General features: G+C 36.5%; 3 protein-coding genes and 1 non-coding gene across 5 annotated transcripts; 3 read left to right on the forward strand and 1 right to left on the reverse strand.

The window, feature by feature from the left end:
* Window positions 1-2,335: 2,335 nt before the first annotated feature.
* Window positions 2,336-4,819, reverse strand: LOC137716468 (methyl-CpG-binding domain-containing protein 4-like). 2 transcript variants are annotated; one of them, XM_068455929.1, is made up of 2 exons: window positions 4,679-4,819; window positions 2,336-3,175 (listed from the first exon to the last, which is right to left on the reverse strand). In XM_068455929.1, the coding sequence occupies exons 1-2, from the start codon at window positions 4,712-4,714 to the stop codon at window positions 2,687-2,689; spliced, it is 525 nt and encodes a 174-aa protein (XP_068312030.1). In that variant the 5' UTR covers window positions 4,715-4,819; the 3' UTR covers window positions 2,336-2,686. The 2 variants fall into 2 exon arrangements, with proteins under 2 accessions (XP_068312030.1, XP_068312029.1); XM_068455928.1 differs by having other exon boundaries at window positions 2,336-3,220.
* A 2,624-nt stretch (window positions 4,820-7,443) lies between these two features.
* On the forward strand, window positions 7,444-10,572 carry LOC137714102 (putative E3 ubiquitin-protein ligase RF298). The gene is made up of 2 exons (XM_068453391.1): window positions 7,444-9,525; window positions 9,896-10,572. The coding sequence occupies exons 1-2, from the start codon at window positions 7,444-7,446 to the stop codon at window positions 10,418-10,420; spliced, it is 2,607 nt and encodes an 868-aa protein (XP_068309492.1). The 3' UTR covers window positions 10,421-10,572.
* Window positions 10,573-11,145: 573 nt separating this feature from the next.
* TRNAS-UGA (transfer RNA serine (anticodon UGA)) lies at window positions 11,146-11,227 on the forward strand. The gene has a single exon. It is a non-coding gene; the product is annotated as a tRNA-Ser (tRNA).
* A 7,273-nt stretch (window positions 11,228-18,500) lies between these two features.
* On the forward strand, window positions 18,501-22,727 carry LOC137716320 (uncharacterized). The gene is made up of 4 exons (XM_068455758.1): window positions 18,501-19,509; window positions 21,386-21,593; window positions 21,829-21,958; window positions 22,054-22,727. The coding sequence occupies exons 1-4, from the start codon at window positions 18,596-18,598 to the stop codon at window positions 22,317-22,319; spliced, it is 1,518 nt and encodes a 505-aa protein (XP_068311859.1). The 5' UTR covers window positions 18,501-18,595; the 3' UTR covers window positions 22,320-22,727.
* Window positions 22,728-23,540: the final 813 nt, after the last annotated feature.

The raw sequence follows: 23,540 nt of genomic DNA on the forward strand, positions 1-23,540 counted from the left end.
GCCAAATGGAAAATTGAGATCCAAAAATTATATTTACATTTGATTTTACACTTTCTGGAGACGTAGATAGGAGTTCTGGATAGATGGATATTTGAGACTCCGTTTAATTTTCTTTTTGATTGGCGAGATCCTCCATTGAAAGATTTAGAAATGCGTGTATTTATGTTTTTATTTATATTTTTCATATGATGGAAAGTTCGTCGAAATGTGAAAATTTAAAATGAAACTTTTGAAATATTATATGACCGTTTGTCGGCATTTAAATGATATATTAGAAATATCGATGAAATTTGTCGATTTTAACCAAAATTTCTCCGCTATAGAGTAAACTTCACCTTGCAAACTCTTTTTCTGATTTTCCAATATTTCCTGTATCGAAAAAATTTCTATCTTTTTATGATTTTTCAATATTTCCAGTATCGAATAAATTTCAATCACTAATTGATGCAGATGGCTGAGCAACAAGTACACATGTGATACTTGTGGAAGATTACTTGGCCCTAGAAGAACAACAAGAACGATTAAGAAATTAAACGAAGAGTAACAGTATTTTGGTCATCTTAATTAACTAATATTTTAAATTATCGAAAACAAAACATCTGTTTTTTATTTATTCCATTTCTCCACATTGAAAATCCAGAAATTAAAAAAAAAATAAAAAACCAGAAGTCTGGTCAGCAAATATAAATGCACTTGCAAAGTATTTGATCGGCGACACCGAGAGGCATTTCGCATATTCCGTAGGATTTCGAATTTTTCTCTCGACATTTGTCTTGGCATCCGGCTTCAGTCGGTTTTTTATCGCTCGAGCAGCGGTAATCATCTATAACATCAGTGCACCACTTGCCTTCCTCGTCCACCTTCGGGGCTCTTACTGCCTTTGTATTTTTACCTGCATTGCAGCAAAATTAGATATAGGATAGACACCACTTTGCACTTTAACGATTCAAACTACTTATTTTTTTACGTCACCTCATAGATCAATTTTGAAAAATATTAGCTAAATCGGAAAATGTTTTTAATTGAGTTGACACAAGTTGACAAACATTAAATTCTAAGAAAAAAATATTGAAATTTCATCGGGACAATTAATTAGGCAATTTTTTCGGATTTAAGTGAAGGATGATCAATGAATCAAAACTTACAAAATAGAAGATTTGGACCGTTGAAGATCGATATCAAGTGAGTCCAATAACTAATCCTCTTTTTTAACGGGAATTCTTTCCCTTAAAGGGAAATGTATGTATATATATGGGGGAAGACTAATCAATTACATGAACCGAGAAGAACAAGAATGATTAGACAGCTGAAGAGTGCCAATGCTTTTGCGACCATCTTAAACTTTGTAATGAGAATTCTAAGGAAAATGCGTGTACAAATAGCTATTGAATTGTCATTGTCATTCGTATAGCTTCGTATTCATAGGGTTGGAGGATGGGAACTGTTGGAATATATTTAATTACTTCACAATCGTCTTTGTAATTATTGCATATATTATAGGAATGTAATTTTTAATTGATACACAATGATGATAGCACACAATATTGTTTTTCTTTTTTAGTTTACAAAGAAATAATAAACAACCACACAATATTTGCTTCACGTACATATTAATTTATACACAAATAATTTACATAAAAAGAAAAAATCTACATAAATGTCAAATTGTGATTTGTTTAGAAGAGGAATGTGAATCAAATCTTTAAGAGAAATGGACCAATATTTTTTTTAGGAAAACTAATGAAAAAAACTTGAAAACTTTGAGTTTTAACGATAAGTACAAAATAAAGGGTAAAGTGAATAGTACTAGGATTGACTTTTTAGTGTAAAAATGTGATTTTTCGTTAAAGTGAACAATATCAGGAGCTTTTCGTTAAAGTTCCCTTCTTCTTTTTTTTTTCCTATTAGAATTTATCCTTTGTTTTATTAGAAGCACGTTGAAATCTTCAATAGCCCAAAACGAATTTTAGAAGTGCTTTTAGCCATTTTAAAAGCACTTTCAAGCAAACTCTTACATGCTCGGTTGGTCTTAAATGGGTTTTGTATGATATTTTTTGGTATATAGGTTGATAGCCATTTGTGAAGATATATATGCTGCAAGAGCAGAGGGTGAGCTTGGAGTTGGAAGAGGTCACATACTGAACACCGGTGAAGATTTACAGGTTACACGAAACCGGCCACGGAAAACGCCGGCAGTCATGCCTGTTCTTCATTTTCAGCATCGGTTCGCCTAATCGCAGATGGCTTAGTGGTTACATGCACACAATGTATTATTTCAAAAGTGATTTTGATTTGGCACGTACAAGTTCGAGATAAAAAGGCATACAAATTCCAGTAGACTTTTGTTACTTCTTGTAAAACAAAGACTATATATCACTTGAATCTCTTGAAACGAAAAACAACACACGAAAAATTCTAAAAACCGAACAGCATTTCGACTGATTTTCCTACATAAAACATTACCAAAGTAACAAAACGAGATGGAAACACCACCAAATACAACTCTGCAAGTATCAAGTTTTGAATCCTTTCCAGAAACAGACCCAAGACATCTATCCGAATAAACTAGCGGCTGAACTACAACAAAAATCCAGCACGCGTATGGCTGGAGTAGTACATCAGACATCATTTCTACACAAAGCAAAACCTACCAACAAGATTTTCGCCGGCAGTCTTTCAACATGAGCTACTCGAAATCTTCTTCAGCAGTGATATCAGTGCTCTTATCCTCATTCTTTCTCATTTTCAATTTTTTGCGGACGCTATCAGAGCCCTTTTTACTGAAGATCTCAGGAACGGTGTCCTCCATTACCTTTGGGGGTGCGAAGTCGAAATCTGAAGCGGATATGCCTTCATCCATACGGTTTTGTCTTAAAAATGCTGCCATCTCATTTTTGGATCTTAGTCTTTTTCCGTTGGGTGTAATATAATACGTATCCAGTTTGGAATAATCTTTTCTAGCCACCAAATGTCTCTTGAAACCTTCTGGGGTCTTCGGAAGATCAGGCTTATCAATGACCCAGGTCCTGCTAGCACTGTACTCAATATCGGCAGCATCGTCACAAGTCACACCAGATTTTTTGTTGCAATAAAAGGGTTCCGTACTGATTTTGCTCCTGATTTCCTCGTACTCTTCTTCTGAATGAATCACTCTCCATTTCTTGCATTCTTCACACTGTGCAGCATATACATCAATCGAACTTTTCGCTATATTTGGTTTCTGTCAAGAGAATCCATATGGGTATAGCACATTCAATGATTTAGTCATCCAAATCACAAGCATTTCATCAAACTACTCATGGAAACGAAATTCAAAATCCTAAAAGAAGAATGCATACCAGATAGCATACAATTATAAGAACACTACGGAAAGAGCACAAGTTTGTTTGTTCAATGTATTGCAACCCCAGTTCAATGCTATGTGAAGCCTAAGGACTCCCGGTATGAGCAAATATCTATGATTCATGTCATTGTGCGATAATCGAAGTTATTCCAAACTGAACTTCTTAAAAATCTCTCAGCTAAATAATTTCAACACCATTTATGCTGTGAAGACAACAACATATTGCTTAGCACTTCCCAGTAAAGTGAAGAAGCACATTTTAACACTCAAAATACGGCCACGCTTCGAAAAAGTTACAAAATTTATTAAGATGATAACCCTCTTTGCTAATTATTATCAAAGAAACATTAGTTGGGTCAATTAGCATTAAATCCCAGGCCCATAATTCTATCTTTGCTAAATTTTTTACATTTTACTAACATGAAAAATTAATGTGAATTAGGCATTGTTCTAAAAATCCTCACCTACCGCCACCTAGTGCCTAGGCGACTGGTCACTGTCCCGATTAATATCTAGGCGTTTGAAAATTAAGAAAGGGCACCTAGACTTGCTGAGGCGCTCGCCTAGACCACCAAGGCACCCGCCTAGCCCATCCAGACCCGTCTAGACACCTGACTAGGTTGCGACTCACTCAGATAAAAAATAGATAACTTTCTTTTTGCATTTTATTATTTTCAATAAATTGTAAGAAACTTATTGAAAACTTAAATAAACACATATTATATATTTGCTCCCCATGTTTTTATTATGTTACAATACTTCATAATATATATATATATATATCATTCTATTTTCTAGTTTATGATAAAATTATATATATGTTATGTATAAAAAGATACTTATTTATACGAAATACAATAGATTTACTTAAATCTGACTAGCTGTCTAAGCGCTAGCCCCAGTCCGCCGTCCAACTAGCGCTTAGCGTCTAGCGTCTTTTAAGTTAAATCCTCAGTTACTTATTCCCTAAAATCTCAAAAACCCAATTTCAATGAGCAATTCCCATTGACATGCGGAGCCTTTACTACCTCAATTTCGAAAGATTTTCTATCCGCGTTCCGACTTCCGAGAAAAAGAAAATTACAGCACAAATTAATCTGGAAATGCAATCACAGTGAGCTGGATTCGCTCCAGTTTACGTTTTTTCAGCTCCCAAATTACTAAGAAAATTGAAATACAAGAACCCTTTAATTTTCTTTTCAGTTTCTTTCATTTTCCCGGGTTTTCTCGGCAACCAAACGGACCACAATTTTCAAATTTCACCGGCAACGAACGAAAATCAGATGAGATGTTGACGAAAGTGAAAATATTGGATTGAAGGGATTCTATCCGTACCTTGGACGACGATGTTTTGGGGGATTGGCCGTCCATTTCGCGCTTTTTCGGCCGCTGAAAAATTCTCTTCCTTTTCCGAATCCAGCCAAAGCAGCCAAACAGCCGAAGGAGGAGGATGACACCGTATGTGCTCTATTCGGATCCTCCGTTTATTTCTCTCCAAAAAAAAAAAAAATCCGTTTATCTTCGGATCAAAATGACGTTTTTACCCTTTAAATGTCTATATCTTGTATGAATAACTAAAAATATTAAATTTGTCCCAAAAAAAACTAAAAATATTAATAATTCAACGAATTATGAAAAATTCAGCATAAAACATGTTGAGCTCATTTTTTTTTTTTTTGGTGAAAAAAGTACGATATTCATTAATACGAAAAACACGTACAAAAAGAGAATATGGTGCTAAAATGGGTTTCAATAAAAACTTTGCCAGGAATTTCAACACAATCTAAGTCTAAGGGAAAAAGAGTGTTCTGCACAAATAGCTATCATCATCGTAATATAAACGATTACACTTGATTGTCTTCTAACAAAGCATCTAAAATAAAAACAAGGGGAAATTCAACCCACCTATATTCACTAGAAACACCCAAACCAGCACGAGCTAGCCTGTGTGCTACATTGTTTGCTTCCCGATGCACAAAATTCAACAATGTTATCTCCATACTGCGTAAAACTCCTTTGATATCGTTAATTATAGATCCTAATAATGAACAATAATCTTCGGAACACGTTAATTATAGGTTCCAATAATAAACAATCATCCTTGGATCATTGAATTAATCATCCACCGCGTTAAATGTTGAGCTCATATTAAATCATTGATATTTACAAGGTAACTATAATTTGATGCCCTCACAATTTTATTATTTTGAAAATTCATTTTTTTTGTTAAAACAAACGCATCAAAAAACGATTTGCCTCGTTTGCTAGAATTTATTTCTATTTTAACTACAGGTAATAATCTAGACAGTTTGAGATAGACTTTATAGAGATTATCTTCCAAAAAGAAATGTAAGAAATTGTCTTTTAAATCAAATAATATACAAAATGAGTCCAAAAATAAAAACCAACAACTACTATCCTTAGATAATCATTTTCTTAAATGGGAGTGCTCACACTATATTTATCATCGTTAGATTAGTTTAATTTTAAGATATAGTGGATATACACAAATCTCAAAATTTAAACTCATCAAATACTGATAAATAGGGTAATGACCATAAATAAACGCTTTCCTAAACTGTATAGGTGTAGAGATTCCCTTTAATTATTCAGGTGTTACATTTTTTTTTTTTCCATAGGTAATTAATGCAATTTAATCATTGCATCTGGATCAACATGGATATGAAAAATAACAATAATGTTTACTTTCCAAATTTGTCTTTGCTTATGCTTACTCTAAATTAACTTCATTTGGTCCCTCAAAACCTAACATTTTAATCATCCCTATTTAGCATCAATTTTGTTCTAATGCATGCACCTAATTATAACATTGGTGTTGAAGGTGGATATGCCCTTCTACAAATAGTGCAAATCCGTATTTAGCATTAATTTTAATTCGTAAAATCATGCGTGCTCAACTACTTTCTAATTAATATATTCATGAATTTCATGCATTAAATTAAAGATTGTAATGTAAAATTCGCATACCTTTTCATTCTATATTAGTAAACGTAGAGAAAGCCAAGAACTCACGTGGGAGCAAAAAAATACATTGATTGAATGATTGGAATTTGTGCATCTCAAGGTTGCATAAGTAAGTTGGTGTTTAGTGATCAAAATAAAATCAACGAACAAGAATAAAATTGCAGAATAAAAAACGAGCGTGTGAAAATCGCCATCCTAATTGATACGAGGGTCTACGCATTATAACTCTTTCTATACAAAAAAAAGCCAAAATTAGGCCTAAAGACGCCAAGAGCAAAGCAAGGGACCAATTTTATTTTGTTATGTGGCTCTTCCATGCTAAACCATCCCCAAAACCCCAGACACTGACTCAGTGCAGAAGCTCACTCTCTTACCCCTCTCTCTCTCTCTCTCCCTCTCTCTCTCCCCCCCTCCTAGCCACTCCCCAGCCCCACAACTTTGCTCGTCCGGTACGTTTCTCTTCAATTTGGGTATAAAAATCCTTTTTTTTTTTTACTTCATATGGGTTCATATTTTTTGCTGTATATGTTTAAGATTTTGCACCCACAGGGATCAAATTTTTGTGGGTTTTGTGAAATGGGAGTCGAGTTTCTGATGCTTTTGGAGAAATGGGTTGGTATTTCAACAGTTGGACTTGTGTGGCTGCATGCGTTATTGGATTTTTGCTGGGTTTAGCTAATTGGGTTGCGCTTAATCCGTTTGTTTTCCAACTTTCTTACGATTTAAGTGCTTCTAGGAGATGTTCTTTTTGTGCCTATTTGTTCTCGCTTAGTAGCTCAGAGGTATGAAATTTGATAGTATTTCTTGTTGATTTTTAATTGAACTTGAAGACTAAGGAATGCATACATATCTTGTTGTTTGTAATTATTTCCTTGATACATCGAAGAATTTAATTTTTAGTGATTGTCTGTGAAAAAAATGTTTGAGAATATGGTTGTACATTTTATCTTTTGACAATTTTTTGATGTTCTTTTTGTTAAAATTGTCAGCTTTTGTCATTTTTTTTTGGTATATTTATTTGTTTTGTTGGTTGGGTTGTGTAGGGTTAATTAATTTAGGGTCGACCGGTGCAAAATACTGCGGAGTGAGTTCTTGTTGTTCTTAGTATGATAAAAATGGTCAACAGTGGTACCGGAAAAGGCAAAGGGACATCCTTAGGAAAAGGCAGTAAGAACAAGAGAAAAGCTGACCCTTCCCCGCAGAATGCAACTAACCCTGGTTCGCCCCTAACCGTAACCCCTCAGAGCGAATTACCTTCAGAGGAATGTCGAAAATTGAGTGACAATGTGTTAGCTGAGGAGGGGGTGGTTCAGCCAGAAGAAGTGGAAGTGGGAGCTTTTGAGTGTGCAGATTGGGATGACCCAATTGCTTGCCAGCTTGAAGAACTACTACAGTCTTATTTGCAAGCAATTTTCCGGAGTGCAATTAAGCAGGTTGCTGAACATGGGTACAGTGAGGAGGTTGCTGAAAAGGCTGTTTCGAGAAGCGGCCTTTACATTGGCGGTAAAGACCCTCTAGCAAATATTGTTAGTGATACCCTGAAATTTCTTAAGAAAGAAAAAGATATTGATGCTTCAAATGATCAGTTTGTTAATTTGCAGCACCTGGTGGAATACACAATGGTAGAAATGATCAGTGTGGTTAGGGAGGTAAGGCTATCCTTATCAGTTGCGGAAGCAATGTGGTGGCTGTTGATATGTGACTTAAACATTTTGCTAGCCTGCACATCGGAAGGAGATCCATTTAGTGCTCTTGGTTTTGAAGAATCTGCTGATTCTTCTTCTCCCCAATTAAGCTCAGAGGCAAATAGCTCTGAAACCATTCTTCCAAATCCCGATGAAGCCAATTCCTCAAAGCCACTGCCTGCCCATGCTCAAAGCAATCCTCCTGAAACACTCAAATTTGGAAGTTTCCGTTTCCATTCCAACAGCACGCATTCTCATGCACCTGAAGAGGTAACCCCTGAGAAAGATAGTTTGTCATCTATGCTAGATAGTCTGGAAAAATGCTTAGGATTCACTGGGGAAAATGTCCAATCAAAATCTCAGACATACACCTCTGAAGAAAAGTCAGGAGCTGGTCTAACAGGGCGCACCAAGAAAGAATTAGCAGCACTTCGTAAGAAGTCCTTCCATACGGATCGAAATTACAGCGCTTATGGGAAAAGAGGAGGCTTCAAATCAGGGAAAGTCACGATTGGTGGTTTTGTTCTGGAGAAGAGGCTAAAGCCTCCATCTGAAATTCCCGGAGGACGAGCAACAGTTGCATCCTCAAAGTTGAGTGCCGAAGCTGGATCCGCCATCCCTTCTTCAGATGGAAGACATAGTGCTTCAACCAAGATTTCATCTGCTTCACTAGCAACAGGTGGCACAGTAACATTACCTATATCTTACTTGCGATCCACAGATCCCAATCTTTCCCAGGAGTCTTGTTTGGAAAACAAATCTGGACCTAAGGCCAATACCCCGGTTGGCATCTCCCCATCCCCCAAGACTCATGATTGCTGTGCTAGCTTGCCATGTGATGACAAGTCTCCAGGAAAGAATATCCCAAAAGATGAGATCGATGAGCTGTTTTTGAAGGTAGCTCCTCGGCTAAAGGGTCTTGTTCCTCTTGATTACCGTGCTGGCATCCCATATGATAAATCTCTAGGAATGTATGTCGCGCAAGATGAGAAGGATGAACTGATTTTAAAACTAGTTCCTCAGCTTGAGGAGCTGCAGAATGAACTAGAAAGCTGGACTAATTGGGCCAATGAGAAGATTATGCAGGTTTCTCGTAGGCTTAGTAAGGAACGACCTGAACTTAAAATACTGAGGCAAGAGAAGGCAGAAGCAGAGAAATTTAAAAAAGAGAAACAGATGTTGGAGGAGAACACCGTGAAGAGAATCTCTGAGTTGGAGAATGCCTTAAATAATGCAACTGACCAGGTTGAGAAAGCTACCTCTAATATCTGTAGGCTTGAGTTGGAGAATTCCGCTCTGAAAGAGGAGAGGAGTACTGCCAAAAGAATGGCTATAGATTCGACTGCACGTCACCAGGAAGCATTAGAGAGGGAGCAGAATGCACTGAAAAAGGCCCGGGCATGGGAGGGGCAGAGGAGCGCATTGAAGGAAGAGCTTGAGACAGGAAAGAAGAAGGTGGCTGCACTGCAACAGGATTTAGGCAAGGCAAAAAATGTCCATCTTCAAATCGAGGTACGCTTCTTCAACGTGTAGATATAACAGTTAACTTTCAAAGTTATGTTATGTGAGCTCACTTGTGGGATACTGGTGAACAAGGGAATAAATTCATGAAAAAAGTCGTGGGGCCTTGTTTATCAGAAAATTGTTTGCTTGTGGTGCCGCTAACTCAACAGTTCTTCTCACTGAGCATAATAATTAATAAGGAAGCTTGTTTTTAGAGTGAAGAAACAAAGAAATTTTTTAGTAAAGAGGCAAACACATGTAATACTAGCTTTCTTCCATTCAAATTTTTACTGGTATAATGTTATGGTCAGTTGCATATTTGGTAATATACGTTGATGTTCTGGTTGTTATTTCTCACATGTACTACTAAATTTTACAGGCTAGATGGAAAAGGGAGAAGATAGAAAAGGAGAAAATACTTGCGCAGGCCGACTTCATAAGAAAAGACAGAGAACAACATGAAGCTTTGACAAAATTGGAGGAGGACGGGATCAAACTGAGCGCAGAATATGATATGCAGGAGTATATGGAAGACATCAGAAAAGTTGAGAGCAAGTTATCAGAACTTAAGTTGAAGTCCGACTCCACTAGAATTGCAGCACTAAGAAGGGGAGCTGCCGGAAGCTTTGGAGGTTCCCCGTCGGACAGAAAAAGTGGGATGGCAACAAAGGGAAACCAAAACTTTACCAGCCTCAAGAAGGTAAAGAATTCCCAGGACTTGAGACAGGACCGCGAGTGTGTGATGTGCCTATCTGAGGAGATGTCGGTGGTGTTCCTTCCGTGTGCACATCAGGTTGTTTGTGCAAATTGCAATGAGCTTCACAAGAAACAAGGAATGAAGGATTGCCCTTCTTGTAGGACCCTGATTCAGCAGAGGATCAACGTGCAGTATGCTCATCCTTAGCGTGTAAACCTTGTAGCGAGAACGGTGACTGGATCAATGGAGGGAACTTAGTTAAACACATTCATGCTATGGTGGATTTTGTCTTTCTTTTCTTTTCTAAGTCACAGACTCACAGTTCAAATGGTTTAGCTCTAAAAAGAAATAGATAGAGAAGAGGGTAGGATGTTTTTTTTTTCTTTTTATAAATATGAAATTTACCTTTTGCAATGCCCCATTTATTCTGTTTCTGTTCAACCTGATTTTTAGGGAACTTTAACAAAAAAACTCACGGTACTGATTATTTTAATGAAAAATCATATTTTTACACTAAAAAGTTCATCCTGGTACTATTTATTTTATCCCTTATTTTGTCCTTATCGTTAAAACTCAAAATTTTCAAGTTCTTTTCATTAGTTTTTCATTTTTCTTACCTCAAACAAAACAAAAAGAACTTACTGTTTATATTTTTCATGTCTTGATACCCAAGATTGGGTTGGATTAGATAATCTACGGTTTGCAAGGTATGTTAAAGGAAGAACTAAAGAAATTTCGTCCGAACTAGAATACGTATTACAATCTAACCCTCGCAATAGAAAAAAAAATCATTCACCTCTACATTTAACATATCTTGAATATTATAAGCTTTCCAATCTAATCCTCGGCACGACGGCACAGACAAATGTGAAGCCTTTTAAATCGTAATTCAACGCTTTTATTATAAAATTATTTGAAGGTATTGACAAGAAGTCGATATGTCCGAGTGGTTAAGGAGACAGACTTGAAATCTGTTGGGCTTCGCCCGCGCAGGTTCGAACCCTGCTGTCGACGATTTGTTTTTTGTTTTTTATTTTTTATTTTGGTTTAATTCTGCTGGACTTCTGGAGGTTCTACTTCTATGCACTCTTACACATTTTGAAGTCTCATAATTTCCTATCAGAAAGCTAGTAATTCCTTTTTATGAAATTATTTACTTATAGAAAAATATCGCTTGTATCAAAGAAAAAGACAACTCTATAAAGTATGTCGCGGTAGCATCATTTATGTCATAACACATCAATCAGTAACATCATGTGTTAAATCAATGACATTAGTCGTATTAACTAACTTTAAGCAACATGAATACATGATCTAGTTAATACAGTGGACCCTATATTAGGATTGAGGACAGTAATCAATGGAAATATTAATAAGTTATGATGATTATAGCCAAACCTAATAAAGCTAAAGTGATTCTAGCAGATTTAATTTTTTGGGTCCAATGTCATTTAGTACTACGATCTGGTGATATTCCTTTTCGCTTAGACGTGACAGGTCTTAGGTTCGAATATCGTGGATGACGAATTCAATACTAAATTAGGTTGCCCATTGTGTGGCTTAGCCGAACTCCCCCTCCCCCTAGTAAGAAAATATCGATGTACTAAAAAATAAAAAATTGGGGTCCAATATCATGGAATGAGATCCATTCTTAATCTATGTGTATGGACCACTCAATTTCAATCCTATGGTCCCCATTATCTCATTTCAGTGGCTCACTTCAAAAAAACAAAAAAACTTGAACGGCTCAAATTTCTTTTTCTCTCTTGAACAATCCAGACCGCTCAATTTCAATCCTAAGCTTCCATTAGCCCATTTCACTAACCCACTTTACAAAAATTCAAAAACTTGAACGATCCAAATCTCTTTCTCTCTCTCTTGAACAGTTTGGATCTCTCGATCAGCGGACTTCAATCCAGAGTGAATCTGTCACATCCCGCCCTGGGTCCCCACCACATCCCGGGCTCAACCCCACCGTAGCACGATACGCCCTCACAATTTTGTTTCTGAAAACTCACACGAGAACTTCCCAGTAGGTCACCCATCCTGGGAATGCTCTAGCCCGAACTCGCTTAACTTCGGAGTTCCGATGGAACCCGAAGCCAGTGAGTACCCAAAAAGCCTCATGCTAGGTAGATATGAGAATATACATATAAGGCTTACATGATCCACTTCCCTGGGCAATATGGGATGTTACAATCCACCCCTCTTAGGGGCCCGACATCCTCGTCGGCACACTTCCAATTAGGGATTGGCTCTTATACCAAATTGTCACATCCCGGCTTGGGCCCCCACCACATCCTTGGCTCGACTCCAACGTAGCACGATATTGTCCGCTTTGGGCCCCAGCCACGCCCTCACGGTTTTGTTTATGGGAACTCACACGAGAACTTCCCAGTGGGTCACCCATCCTGGGAATGCTCTTGCCTGAACTCGCTTAACTTCAGAGTTCCGATGGAACCCGAAACCAGTGAGTCCCCAAAAGATCTCGTGCTAGGTAAAGATGAGAATATATATATAAGGCTTACAGGATCCACTCCCCTGGACGATATGGGATGTTACAGAATCCCAATCCCGGTATTATGGCCCTTGTAGGCATGAGGTAGGCATATACATAAACGAAATTTCTGCTATTTAAGAGTAAATAAATTAAGGACTCATAAATTTGCAATTCTTTGGGCCACTGGCCATGTGAATTATGCATGTACGTATATCCATCAAATTGAAGGTGGGAGAAACATCACCCCCACACCATTGAAACCTCTGGCCATAAATAGGCCAATGAATGGTTCATTTTCTCAAAAAAATGCTACCTACTATATTACTAACTGCTCATCATGATGCACTGCCAATCAATATTTATTCTCTTACACAATCATATTGAATATATTTCTTGATCTGACTCTGACTTGTATTTCTTTGTCATGCCAAAGATGATTATAGTTTAATCCCAAAATTTTGAGCAGACCTCAGTTAGGTCAGTTGATTAGAACAATGTGTTTACTCTTCTTAATTACACTAGAGTTTCACAAGAGTAGAATGATTTAGAATAGGAACTTTTGATTTGGCATGGTTAACGGACTGAATTGTGGAAGAAAAAAAACTCACATATTATGGCACCAAACCACTATAGAACCTGCAATTAGAAGTAGCAAATCAACTCACTGGGTTATAATGGATACTCGTTAAGACCCATTTAATTTGATATCATCATAATATAAAAGTAAGATTGGTAGCGATAGTGATGTGGTAAGTTGAAAACAAACTAAATGGGTCTTAACAGGTACTCATTAACAACCCAATAAATTGATTTGTCACCTCTACCTGCAATGTTAGGTCAAATGATGAAATTGTGCCCAGAAAGTAAAAAGTTCACCTCTGCTAAAAACCAAAACTGAAAAACCCTACTTCCCGTGATCTCTTGCAAACAACAAGAACAGAGACAATCCCGTGATCTCTAGCAAACAAGAAGAACAGAGACAAGGACAAGGAGATGAACTTAAGTATACATTCTGAATGATCTTCTCTGTCGTTCAAAAGTGAAAGACCCGAAATTAAACTGCACTTTTAATACTGAACGATCGAAAATTCTAATATTCGGGTATATCTGAGTAGAACAGTATGATATGAATGCTTAGGTATACGTGGGGACAACAGAAAAAACTGTCATGTTTTTGTTGAAAACAAAAGTGCTTATGGGTCCAAAGCCATGCAATCGGCATCTTTCTTGATGCATCAAATCCAGCTAGACCCACAAAATAAGTCACCCCATTAATTCATAAATTAACAAATCCCCAACTCACCTAATCTTTCATATATGCGTGTATGTAATTATATGTGCCTCCCTTCCCTACCCTCATTTAATATTTCTCTACTTTCAGAGAACGCGGGTTCCATTTTTGTCTGGCAATCTTTGCTTTTCTAATATGTTGTCACCATTTTATATCTGTATTTTGAAGGCTAATGCCAGTCGTAGTCATGGGAGCGTATTTTGGAGGAGAGGGACTTATTTATTTCAAGATGTTTTTAGGACGGTATCTTAAGTTATAAATTAATTTTTTTTACGTATTGACAAAGGCATCCAAGTTGTAGGTAAGATCTTCTCGTTTTGTAGGTATTGCCAAATGTGTCAACATATCACAGGGTGACATTTACGTATAAGGAATTTCATCGTAATAGGTTTAGAGAAAATTTGGAATTGTTGTGTTTTTTAAGAAAAAAATTGTTTCTATTGTATTTTAAGAATAATTAATTTTAAAATTGAGTAGTTGAACGTTTGATAAGCTATATTTTTAAAAGTATTGTAATTATGAAAAGCAATGTAAATGTGACATCCCACATCGCCCAGGGGAGTGATTCTTAAATGTATATTCTCATCCCTACCTTAGCGCGAGGCCTTTTGGGAGCTCACTGGCTTCGGGTTTCGTAGGAACTCCGAAGTTAAGCGAGAAGGGGGCTAGAGCAATCCCATGATGGGTGACCCACTGGGAAGTTGCTCGTGAGTTCCCAAAAACAAAACCGTGAGGGAATGGTAAGCCCAAAGCGGACAATATCGTGCTACGGTGGTGGAGCGGGCCAGGGAAGTGATCCGCCCCGAGTCGGGATGTGACAATTTGGTATCAGAGCCAATCCCTGGTCGTGGTGTGCCGACGAGGACGTCGGGCCCCTAAGGGGGGTGGATTGTGACATCCCACATCACCCAGGGGAGTGATCCTTAAATGTATATTCCCATCCCTACCTTAGCGCTAGGCCTTTTGGGAGCTCACTGGCTTCGGGTTTCGTAGGAACTCCGAAGTTAAGCGAGAAGGGGGCTAGAGCAATCCCAGGATGGGTGACCCACTGGGAAGTTGCTCGTGAGTTCCCAAAAACAAAACCGTGAGGGAATGGTAAGCCCAAAGCGGACAATATCGTGCTACGGTGGTGGAGCGGGCCCAGGAAGTGATCCGCCCCGGGTCGGGATGTGACAGTAAAAGTATTTGGTAAATTTTAATGTAAAAGTAAGATAGTTATAGTACTAGGAAACTTTATTCTAATCCTTAGCAAATATGACTTTTAGACTAAAACCATGAGTAAGAACACAATCTAATTTTAGTTTCTTGATACATTAATCACCTCATTTATTAATTATATTTTGATGTTTTAATTATTTCTTATTTTTCTTCTTAATTTTAATGTATTAATTATATTTCATTTTCATTTTCATTTTCATTTCATTCATCTTAATATATTTTGTTGTAAACATTTAGGCAAACTAATTTTTGTTATACAATATATTTCGATATACTTTGTCTTCTTCATTTAGGTGCATTAAATTCATTATAATACAATTTGTTGCATACATTTAGGTACACATATTTTGGTACATACATTTCGATACAAACATTTAAGTATATTAATTCAATATAATACATTTTGGTACACACATTTAGGTACATTAATTCAATATAATATATTTTTGTGGTGGTGGTAGCTCTGGTGCCAGTTGTGGTGGTGGCGGCGGCGATGGTAGTTTATGGTGGTGGTAATGGCAACGATGGTTTTGACAGTTGTGGTGCCAGTGATTGCGGTGGTGATGACGGTGGTCGTGGTGACAACGATGATTAATTACGCTATTAATGTAAGGTTAATGGTTCCAGCAGTAAATGATGGCGGTCAATGTTCTCTATTGGAGAGAATGTACGTAGAAAGATAAATAATATGATTTTCAAAAATTAATTCATTGAAAGCCCAACTCAACTTTATATTAAAACAACTTACAAGTTGCATTTAAACTGCTGTTTTGGAAGCCATTGTTTTAGAAATAAGCAAAATATTTTATTTTTACGAAACGTTTATTATTAATTTGAAAGTTAAGCAGTTTTTGTCAAACAAAAAAAACATTACCAACAGGGCCTTAGTGAAGCCAAGATCAGTAGAATTGTAACCGTGTCAGATATTTGACTTCTTATTTCGTGTAACTTAAATTGGTAATTTTACAACATAACATATTTAATAAGAAGGCGACGTTAGTTTCATATGCGTATACATACGTATGCTTCTAAAATAGTGGGCCTTCGGATTTAAGGAATGATGAGAGCAGGAGCGCAGAGGCCCCACACACCACCTCACTCTCAAATTACTGGGCTCCACTCCCAGCATCCAGCTGCCACTAGGCTTGCACAGGAGAGTTGGATACGCCGGATTTCGGGTGACGTGGCGTTCCCAAAAAGAATCCTACTTGCATGCAATGCATGGCCTGTAGGCTGTAGTTGTCGGGTTCTTACTTTTCATATTCCTTTTTCTTTTTCTTTTCCTCAAATAATAATTAATAATTATTTACATTTCTTTTTCTGTCTTTATTTTTGGACCGACGTCATTACTAAAAAATTAATATACATTATCTTAATCTAAATCCCAGACCGAGCAACATGTCTCTAGAGTCCAATATACAACTAGGCAGGCTGTATATAAACCCTAAATAGTATAAATTTCATCACCATTTCTTTCTTTATACAGAGCAGTTGGGAATAGGATTGTAGGATTTCACCTTCTCCAAACATTTTTGTATGGAATTAGAATATAATTACTTGGTATAATTATTTCCTGTGGTGGTTTTGGGCAGGTGCAATGAGTGCCTTTGTACAGGGCTTTCAAATTTCCAATCTTAAAGTCCCCTAAAATATGATATCATATACATATGTGCCGGTTTGGAAAATTTTCTAGGTTCTACATGTGAATGCGAGAAACATGACATCGATATGCATGAGAGAAATCAGTTTTATGTTTTTAGTTTAGTTTTGCCGACTTTGTCCAAATTTTGTTTCTATTTAATTATTTTCATGATTTTGTTTGATGTGGACTATAACTCAAGTAATAATACTCCTATTAAATCCTTATTAATACAACTATTGACATATAAATTAGCTTTCTAGCAAGAGTTTTTACACGAGTCCATTTACTATCTTCTGCACAAGACCCTTAAAATCTCAAAGGCGAACCTAAGTATCTTGTATGTTGAATATAAATGCACGATAAAGTTGATATATTTCGTATATGCTAATCTTTTATAATGTTGATTATTTTTGTTTTTATAAAGCTTAGAGCCCATTTAATTTTTCTTTATAGGTTGTGTTGTGAATAAAACATCTTTTTCAACAAACAAAAAATTATGGTATCCATATGTATCTACTCATGTTATAATGCATGAATGAGTTATATCTCGTTATAGTACTTCAGTATAATTCTCTACAACAATTTGAGCAGTAGTCTACACTTTGGCCTGTGTGGTGAGCTGGATGAGATTGAGATTGTAGAGATGAAATTAGATTGGCAAAGATTTATAAGACATAATTTGTAGCTCATGTATAAGGATATGTTAGATAACCCACTCTATTGTAGATTAATAACCTATCATGTTTAGTTCTGTCGATCTCATATTTTGACACAACAAACAACAAATTGGACTTAAGTCTATTTTAATTAATAACAACCTATCTCATCCAATCCACCAAACAGCACCTCTATATTTACGTGGTCTATAGAAGTCATCAACTGGGAAAAGGAAAGAAGAATGTGAATGGAACTAGTCCTCCTAATTGATTGGATAATTTTTAAGTGTTTGATTACAGATTTCAAGTTAGAACTCACCATTTTTTCAATTTCATGTGTAGAGAAAGGAATGCTAAGGAAACTATCTCAAAAGTAAGACTCTCTATAGACTTTCTGTCACCTCATATTTTTGGCACAATATTTTATAATGTTGACTCGGGCATTAACGTTAAATTATGAGATGACATAAGTCCCATTTTAAGAGAGTTCATTTAGCATTTCTCATGTAGAGAACTTAGAAATTGAAATTATTTAAGTACTCATATTTTAACGTACAAGAGGAATTGAAAAATCAAAATTATTTTGATTTCTAACTTTTTTAAGTATAAACTTGTTATAAATAAAGAGAAATGCCAATAAGATTCTTTCAAAAGTAAAACTCTCTATGGACTCTCCTCCACCTCATCTTTGTGACACAGTTCTCGTCAATATTATAAAACAATGTTTCAAAAAAAATAATACGACGAAGAGTTCATAAAAAGTCTAACTTTAATCGCATTTGCATTTCTCGTAAATTAAACTGAATCACAAATAAAGAATTTAAACTTAACGGCAAAGAAAGCGTATATGTGTGACTAACTTAGGTAAAATCATCCCAACCTTAAAAAATATTCAACCCATGTTTGACTGCCAAGTGTCACCAACCCGTTTCACCTTTCAACAAAACTCAAGTCATTAAACGAATCTCTTCGCACTCCCACAAAATTCATGCCTAACAAACAATCCTCACAGAGCCTCAGCTGAAAACAACTCTACAGCTTTCTTGTCCAATTCCCTCCCTTTAAAAATCCTCATATGCTCTCTCTAACTCCCACCAACAAAAACACCACCACAATGCTCAAACTCCTCAGCAGGAAGCTCCTCCGCCTCTGCTCCCGCCTCGGCTGGCGGGTCTGCCGCCGCTCCCGCCCCAAAGTCGTCATAAAAGTTTTCGGAAAAACAAGCTCCAGAAAATCCCAACCCGAAAATGAAGCCAGTGGCACTCATGCGCCGGCGGCAGTACACCCCAATACCGACTTAAAAAAAGAGCGGCCGATTCGGGTGGCGACTTTCAACGCCGCCCTCTTCTCAATGGCACCGGCGGTTCCCAAAGCCGAGAAATTCGGGAACTTGGACGGCGAAAATGGAGGTGGTAGCTTGAAGATTCATAAACACGTCAGTCGAACAAAGTCTTCGGGAAGCGAACGTCCGAAGAGTATTCTGAAACAGAGTCCTCTGCATCCGAATTCGATGAACAACTCGGAGAATCTCACGAAGCAGCAGAAGTTTTCGAAATCCAAGTTAAGGGTTTCGATCAATCTTCCGGATAACGAGATTTCCCTGCTGAAAAACTGGCAATTGAGCTTTTCGGAAGGCAGAGCAAAGGAAGATGCTTTCTCTCCGGTAACTGGAAAATCTCCTCTGAGATCGTCGAGGGTGAGGTTTTCGGCAGTTTTGAGAAGTGGGGCGACGGCGGATGGAGATTTGTACAGAAGTCATCGGACGGTTCTTGAAGTTTTGAGAGAGCTGGATGCTGATGTTCTGGCGCTGCAGGATGTGAAGGCGGAGGAGGAGAAGGATATGAAGCCGCTGTCAGACTTGGCGGCGGCGTTGGGGATGAACTATGTTTTTGCCGAGAGCTGGGCCCCGGAGTACGGCAACGCCATCTTGTCGAAATGGCCGATTAAGCGGTCCAAGGTCGAGAAAATCTTCGATGACACCGATTTCAGGTAAGAGATTTTCTGCGCAGATTTATAGCCGGACTATTAACTTGACTAAATAAAATCCTCAGTTTTTTCTTTCTTTCTTTTTCATGTGAAAGTAGAAAAAATTATCTATGCAGAACGTTAGTTTTTAATAAAAAAATAAATAAAAATGATCGATGACATATTAACACTCTAATTCTTAACGTCTATTTCTTAACCGCACTATTAATATTATTCATTCAAAATCTTCTGTTTATTTTTTATTTTTTATGTGATAGTGCATGAATATACGTTTTGTGATTGAGATAATCATTATGATGCTTTTATGTTGACTAATTAAAGTGGTCTATGTCCAAAGCAAATCTCTTTCAATTGAATGCGAAGTTTATGGTCCCAAACTTTGCAAAAACAAATGTAAAGACATTTTCACTTTTTTTCTTCTTCTTTTTCTTTCATAGTCATCAATTATTATAAAGTTCTAAACTTTACTATAAATTACAATCTGAAATTAGGTATTGACTACAATACTTACATGTATTTAATACAATCATCATGTTAAATGTGAGATGATAATTGTCTTTAGGTTAGTTTTATCCACGCATCTATTTTTACTTTTCATACGCCTCTAAATTTTTGGTCGTCGAATTGAATGAATTGAAAAATACTAACGGTTAAAAGATAACATGAGTGTGTGAAAGATAAAAATGAATGTTGAATAATATTATCCTTGTATTAATACACATATTCACACTAATATTTCTGACTGGGAGATAATAGTTGTATTAAATACATATAAAAGTCATGAAACATTTGCCCATATGTGCTTGGAATGCCTGCTAGGCTTCTGCTGCCATACAGCCTGTCTGTTTGGAATTTTACTTGGCTCTGCAGAGTTGTTTACCAAATTTAGAAATTTTTAATATTTTATTTTGCGGTGACTTTGTATTTAGCTGAAAATAAATCTCAAGTTTTTGAGCGTTTGAACAACTCTAATTTTACGGGAAGAGTATCCGGCCGGCACAGGGTGATTACATTGACATATGACCAATTGACCGAACTTACGACTGCATAGAAAATCTCAAGTTTACATATGTATGTGTTGCTTGAAAATTTAGTTGAGATTGTGCTTGATGGATTGGAATTTGGGACCAGAGAAAGATATTGCTTGTATTATTATCCAGTGATGTTGCTCTCTTGGGGAAGGTTTCAAATGATGGGAAAATCTTTTTAGAAAGCCTTAATCCTACTTTGCTAACCTTAAGCTCCCTTTTAATGAAAGCGAAATATCGCTGTTAACAAGTATTAAAAATGTAAATGTTAGGTAAGGAATACATAGGTGTCCCTGCAAGTCTGCAATATAGGTGGATTATATTAATTAAATAGTTTGCATGATTGAAAAGACAGCATTCCCCTTAACTGTTTGTGATATATTTTTTGAGAAACGTAGTGAAATTGTATATGAACATTTATCATAATATTTTATAATATTGGTATGATAATTTATATTAAATGTGAATTAATAAAGAATTTTACTTTTGAAAAAATTCCTGTAGCATTTCTCATCTTTTTCTGTTAGCAATGAGAATATCATGATTAGTGCTAAGTTAAATCATTTAAGTGAAAAGTGAAAATAGGCATAAAGATGAATGGAGGTCACTCTAGCATGTGGTACACACTCTTGCATCTCAGTACGAGTTTTTGTTTAAATGAGAGTAAATTAGAATATTGCTTGTTAACTAGAAATACGTTAATCAATGTTAGGCCAGTTAGTCAAGACAATGTGTTCAACTCCTTGCATCTAAGTTAGAGTCTCGTTTTCGTAGTGAAGTAGTTTAGAATATTGTCGTGTTAGGCAGAAAGATTAATCAAATTTTCGGTGCTTGATGAAAATGACAAACAGGAATGTCCTGAAGGCCACTATTGATGTTCCTGAAACAGGAGAAGTCAACTTCCATTGCACCCACCTCGATCATCTTGATGAGGGCTGGAGGATGAGGCAGATTAATGCTATAATCCAATCAAGCAATGAGCCCCACATCTTGGCTGGAGGCCTCAATTCTTTGGATGAGTCAGACTACTCTCAAGAAAGATGGACTGATATTGTAAAGGTGAGACATGATGACACTTCCAAATTATCAGAAAGTCTCTGTGCAAGACCTCCTGTTTTTGCCAAAAGGACCGATTTTGTATGGATAACACATCTATACATTTTGTTATTAACATGTAATCTATCAATATTTTTGACAGTTCGTCTTTTAATAAATAAATAAAAAGAACGTCATGTTCAAAGAAGAACAATACAAATTATGTACCTAACAACGCTTTGATTTGTTTTGGCTGCAGTATTATGAGGATATGGGTAAACCAAGGCCTAAGGTTGAAGTAATGAGATACTTGAAGAGCAAGCAGTACACAGATGCAAGGGACTTTGAAGGAGAATATGAGTCAGTAGTTATGATTGCCAAAGGCCAAAGTAAACCAACCCGAAACCTTAATGTTAACTTATTAACTGGTTTGAGCTTGAGCGCTATTGTTTTTCTAAATGCATAAATTTGTACTTTAACGCAGGTGTGCAGGGAACATGCAAGTATGGAACGAGAGTAGATTATATATTAGCATCTGCAAACTCACCTTACAAATTTGTTCCTGGATCATACTCAGTGTTTTCTTCCAAAGGGACATCAGATCATCATATAGTAAGAGTTGATGTTGTAAAAGTGGATAATTGTGGTGAAGAAAATAACAGCAGAAGAAGGCAGCTGAAGCAAAAAGTTACCAAGATAACAAACCCTACTTCCCAGTCAAAAGGAATACGGAAAATCCCACATATATGAAAAGAGCGTGCTATCTACACACCTTTTTTTACCTTCCACACAATCTTCTCAATTTCCGATCATCAGGTCGAATGAAATGAAGAAGATCAAATGATAAAAATTAACATGAAATATGTAAAAGATAAGCGAGGTGTACGGATATCACAACCATATGAAGAAAAAAAAACATATAGATTAATAATTGACTTTTACTTTTTCAGTTTAGATTTAGGGTTTGGTTTGTTGAAGGAAGGGGGCAGGTTCTGACTTGGGATCTGCATTTATCTCCTACAGTTAGTAAGATATTTACAGTCTACATGGGTTGTTAGGGATACAAGAAGTCAAGGGAAGAGGTGGAATTTGGTGTGGTTGGTTAGTAATTTTCACTTCTTCAAATTGTACAGCAGAGTGACAAAGTTATATATTATGAGAGTGATTTCTTTGTTCTTCGCTTTGTTTTTATTTGCTTCTCATTTTGTTACCCTCAACAATGAATTTTGAAACGTGAATCTACCCTTTTAGTTTAGCTTGTGGCACTCTATCGATATGAAGTGTCACAAGTTAAATCAGGGATGGACAATGATTTTAAAATAAGCTATGATAGTTTATACATGATGTGGAAAACTAGAAAAGAACTCAACTGACCATGATTTTAAAATGAGTTGAGATTGGTGCAGGGGGTTGGCATTTATAAGCCGCTATCAATATGGGATAGAACTTAGTTTTAATCTCAGGAGTCAGTCATGGTTGTCCGAACAACGCATTGTTATTGGGGGTGGGGCATTTGTAATCCGCTATCAACTCTGACATAATTATACTAAAGTCATCACTTTTAACGTAGTAACCCCCTTTAAGAAAAATAAAAAATTTCTCCGCCATGCTACGGTGAGCCAAAAAAGTTCGAGCGCGCTGGGTGCTGAAACGTGCCGAACTCAACATGTAATTTTTCAAATTTTTCAATCCGCTACCATTTACCCATTACTATCCATACCCTCCTAAAGCCTAAACCATCAATTTTATTTATTTTATGTTTTTTTTTGTTAAATTTTTTTTTTCCCTTACCATAACACCAAACTATCATCACTTCATGTTCTACAAAACGTATTTGTGGTTAAAAAATTTCTTACAATCCATGTCAAAACACACTCGAAAACAAGGATATAAATATAAATCTAAAGGTACTTGAATCTAAATAAAGTAAGGTAGGAAGGAAAAAAATTCAATCGAAAAAAAAAAAAAAGC

Source organism: Pyrus communis, chromosome 14 (genome assembly GCF_963583255.1).
Source record: "Pyrus communis chromosome 14, drPyrComm1.1, whole genome shotgun sequence".
Lineage (NCBI taxonomy): Eukaryota > Viridiplantae > Streptophyta > Magnoliopsida > Rosales > Rosaceae > Pyrus > Pyrus communis.

Bases quoted from the DNA above. Each gene is read 5' to 3' on its own strand.
- LOC137716468 (XM_068455928.1), bottom strand. From the start codon at position 4,714: ATGGACGGCCAATCCCCCAAAACATCGTCGTCCAAG. The intron at 3,221-4,678 runs GTACGGATAGAA...TTCTCTTGACAG, and splicing joins CCAAAACATCGTCGTCCAAG to AAACCAAATATAGCGAAAAG.
- LOC137716320 (XM_068455758.1), top strand. From the start codon at position 18,596: ATGCTCTCTCTAACTCCCACCAACAAAAACACCACCACAATGCTCAAA. The intron at 19,510-21,385 runs GTAAGAGATTTT...AATGACAAACAG, and splicing joins TTCGATGACACCGATTTCAG to GAATGTCCTGAAGGCCACTA. The intron at 21,959-22,053 runs GTAAACCAACCC...ACTTTAACGCAG, and splicing joins TATGATTGCCAAAGGCCAAA to GTGTGCAGGGAACATGCAAG.
- LOC137714102 (XM_068453391.1), top strand. From the start codon at position 7,444: ATGGTCAACAGTGGTACCGGAAAAGGCAAAGGGACATCCTTAGGAAAA. The intron at 9,526-9,895 runs GTACGCTTCTTC...TAAATTTTACAG, and splicing joins ATGTCCATCTTCAAATCGAG to GCTAGATGGAAAAGGGAGAA.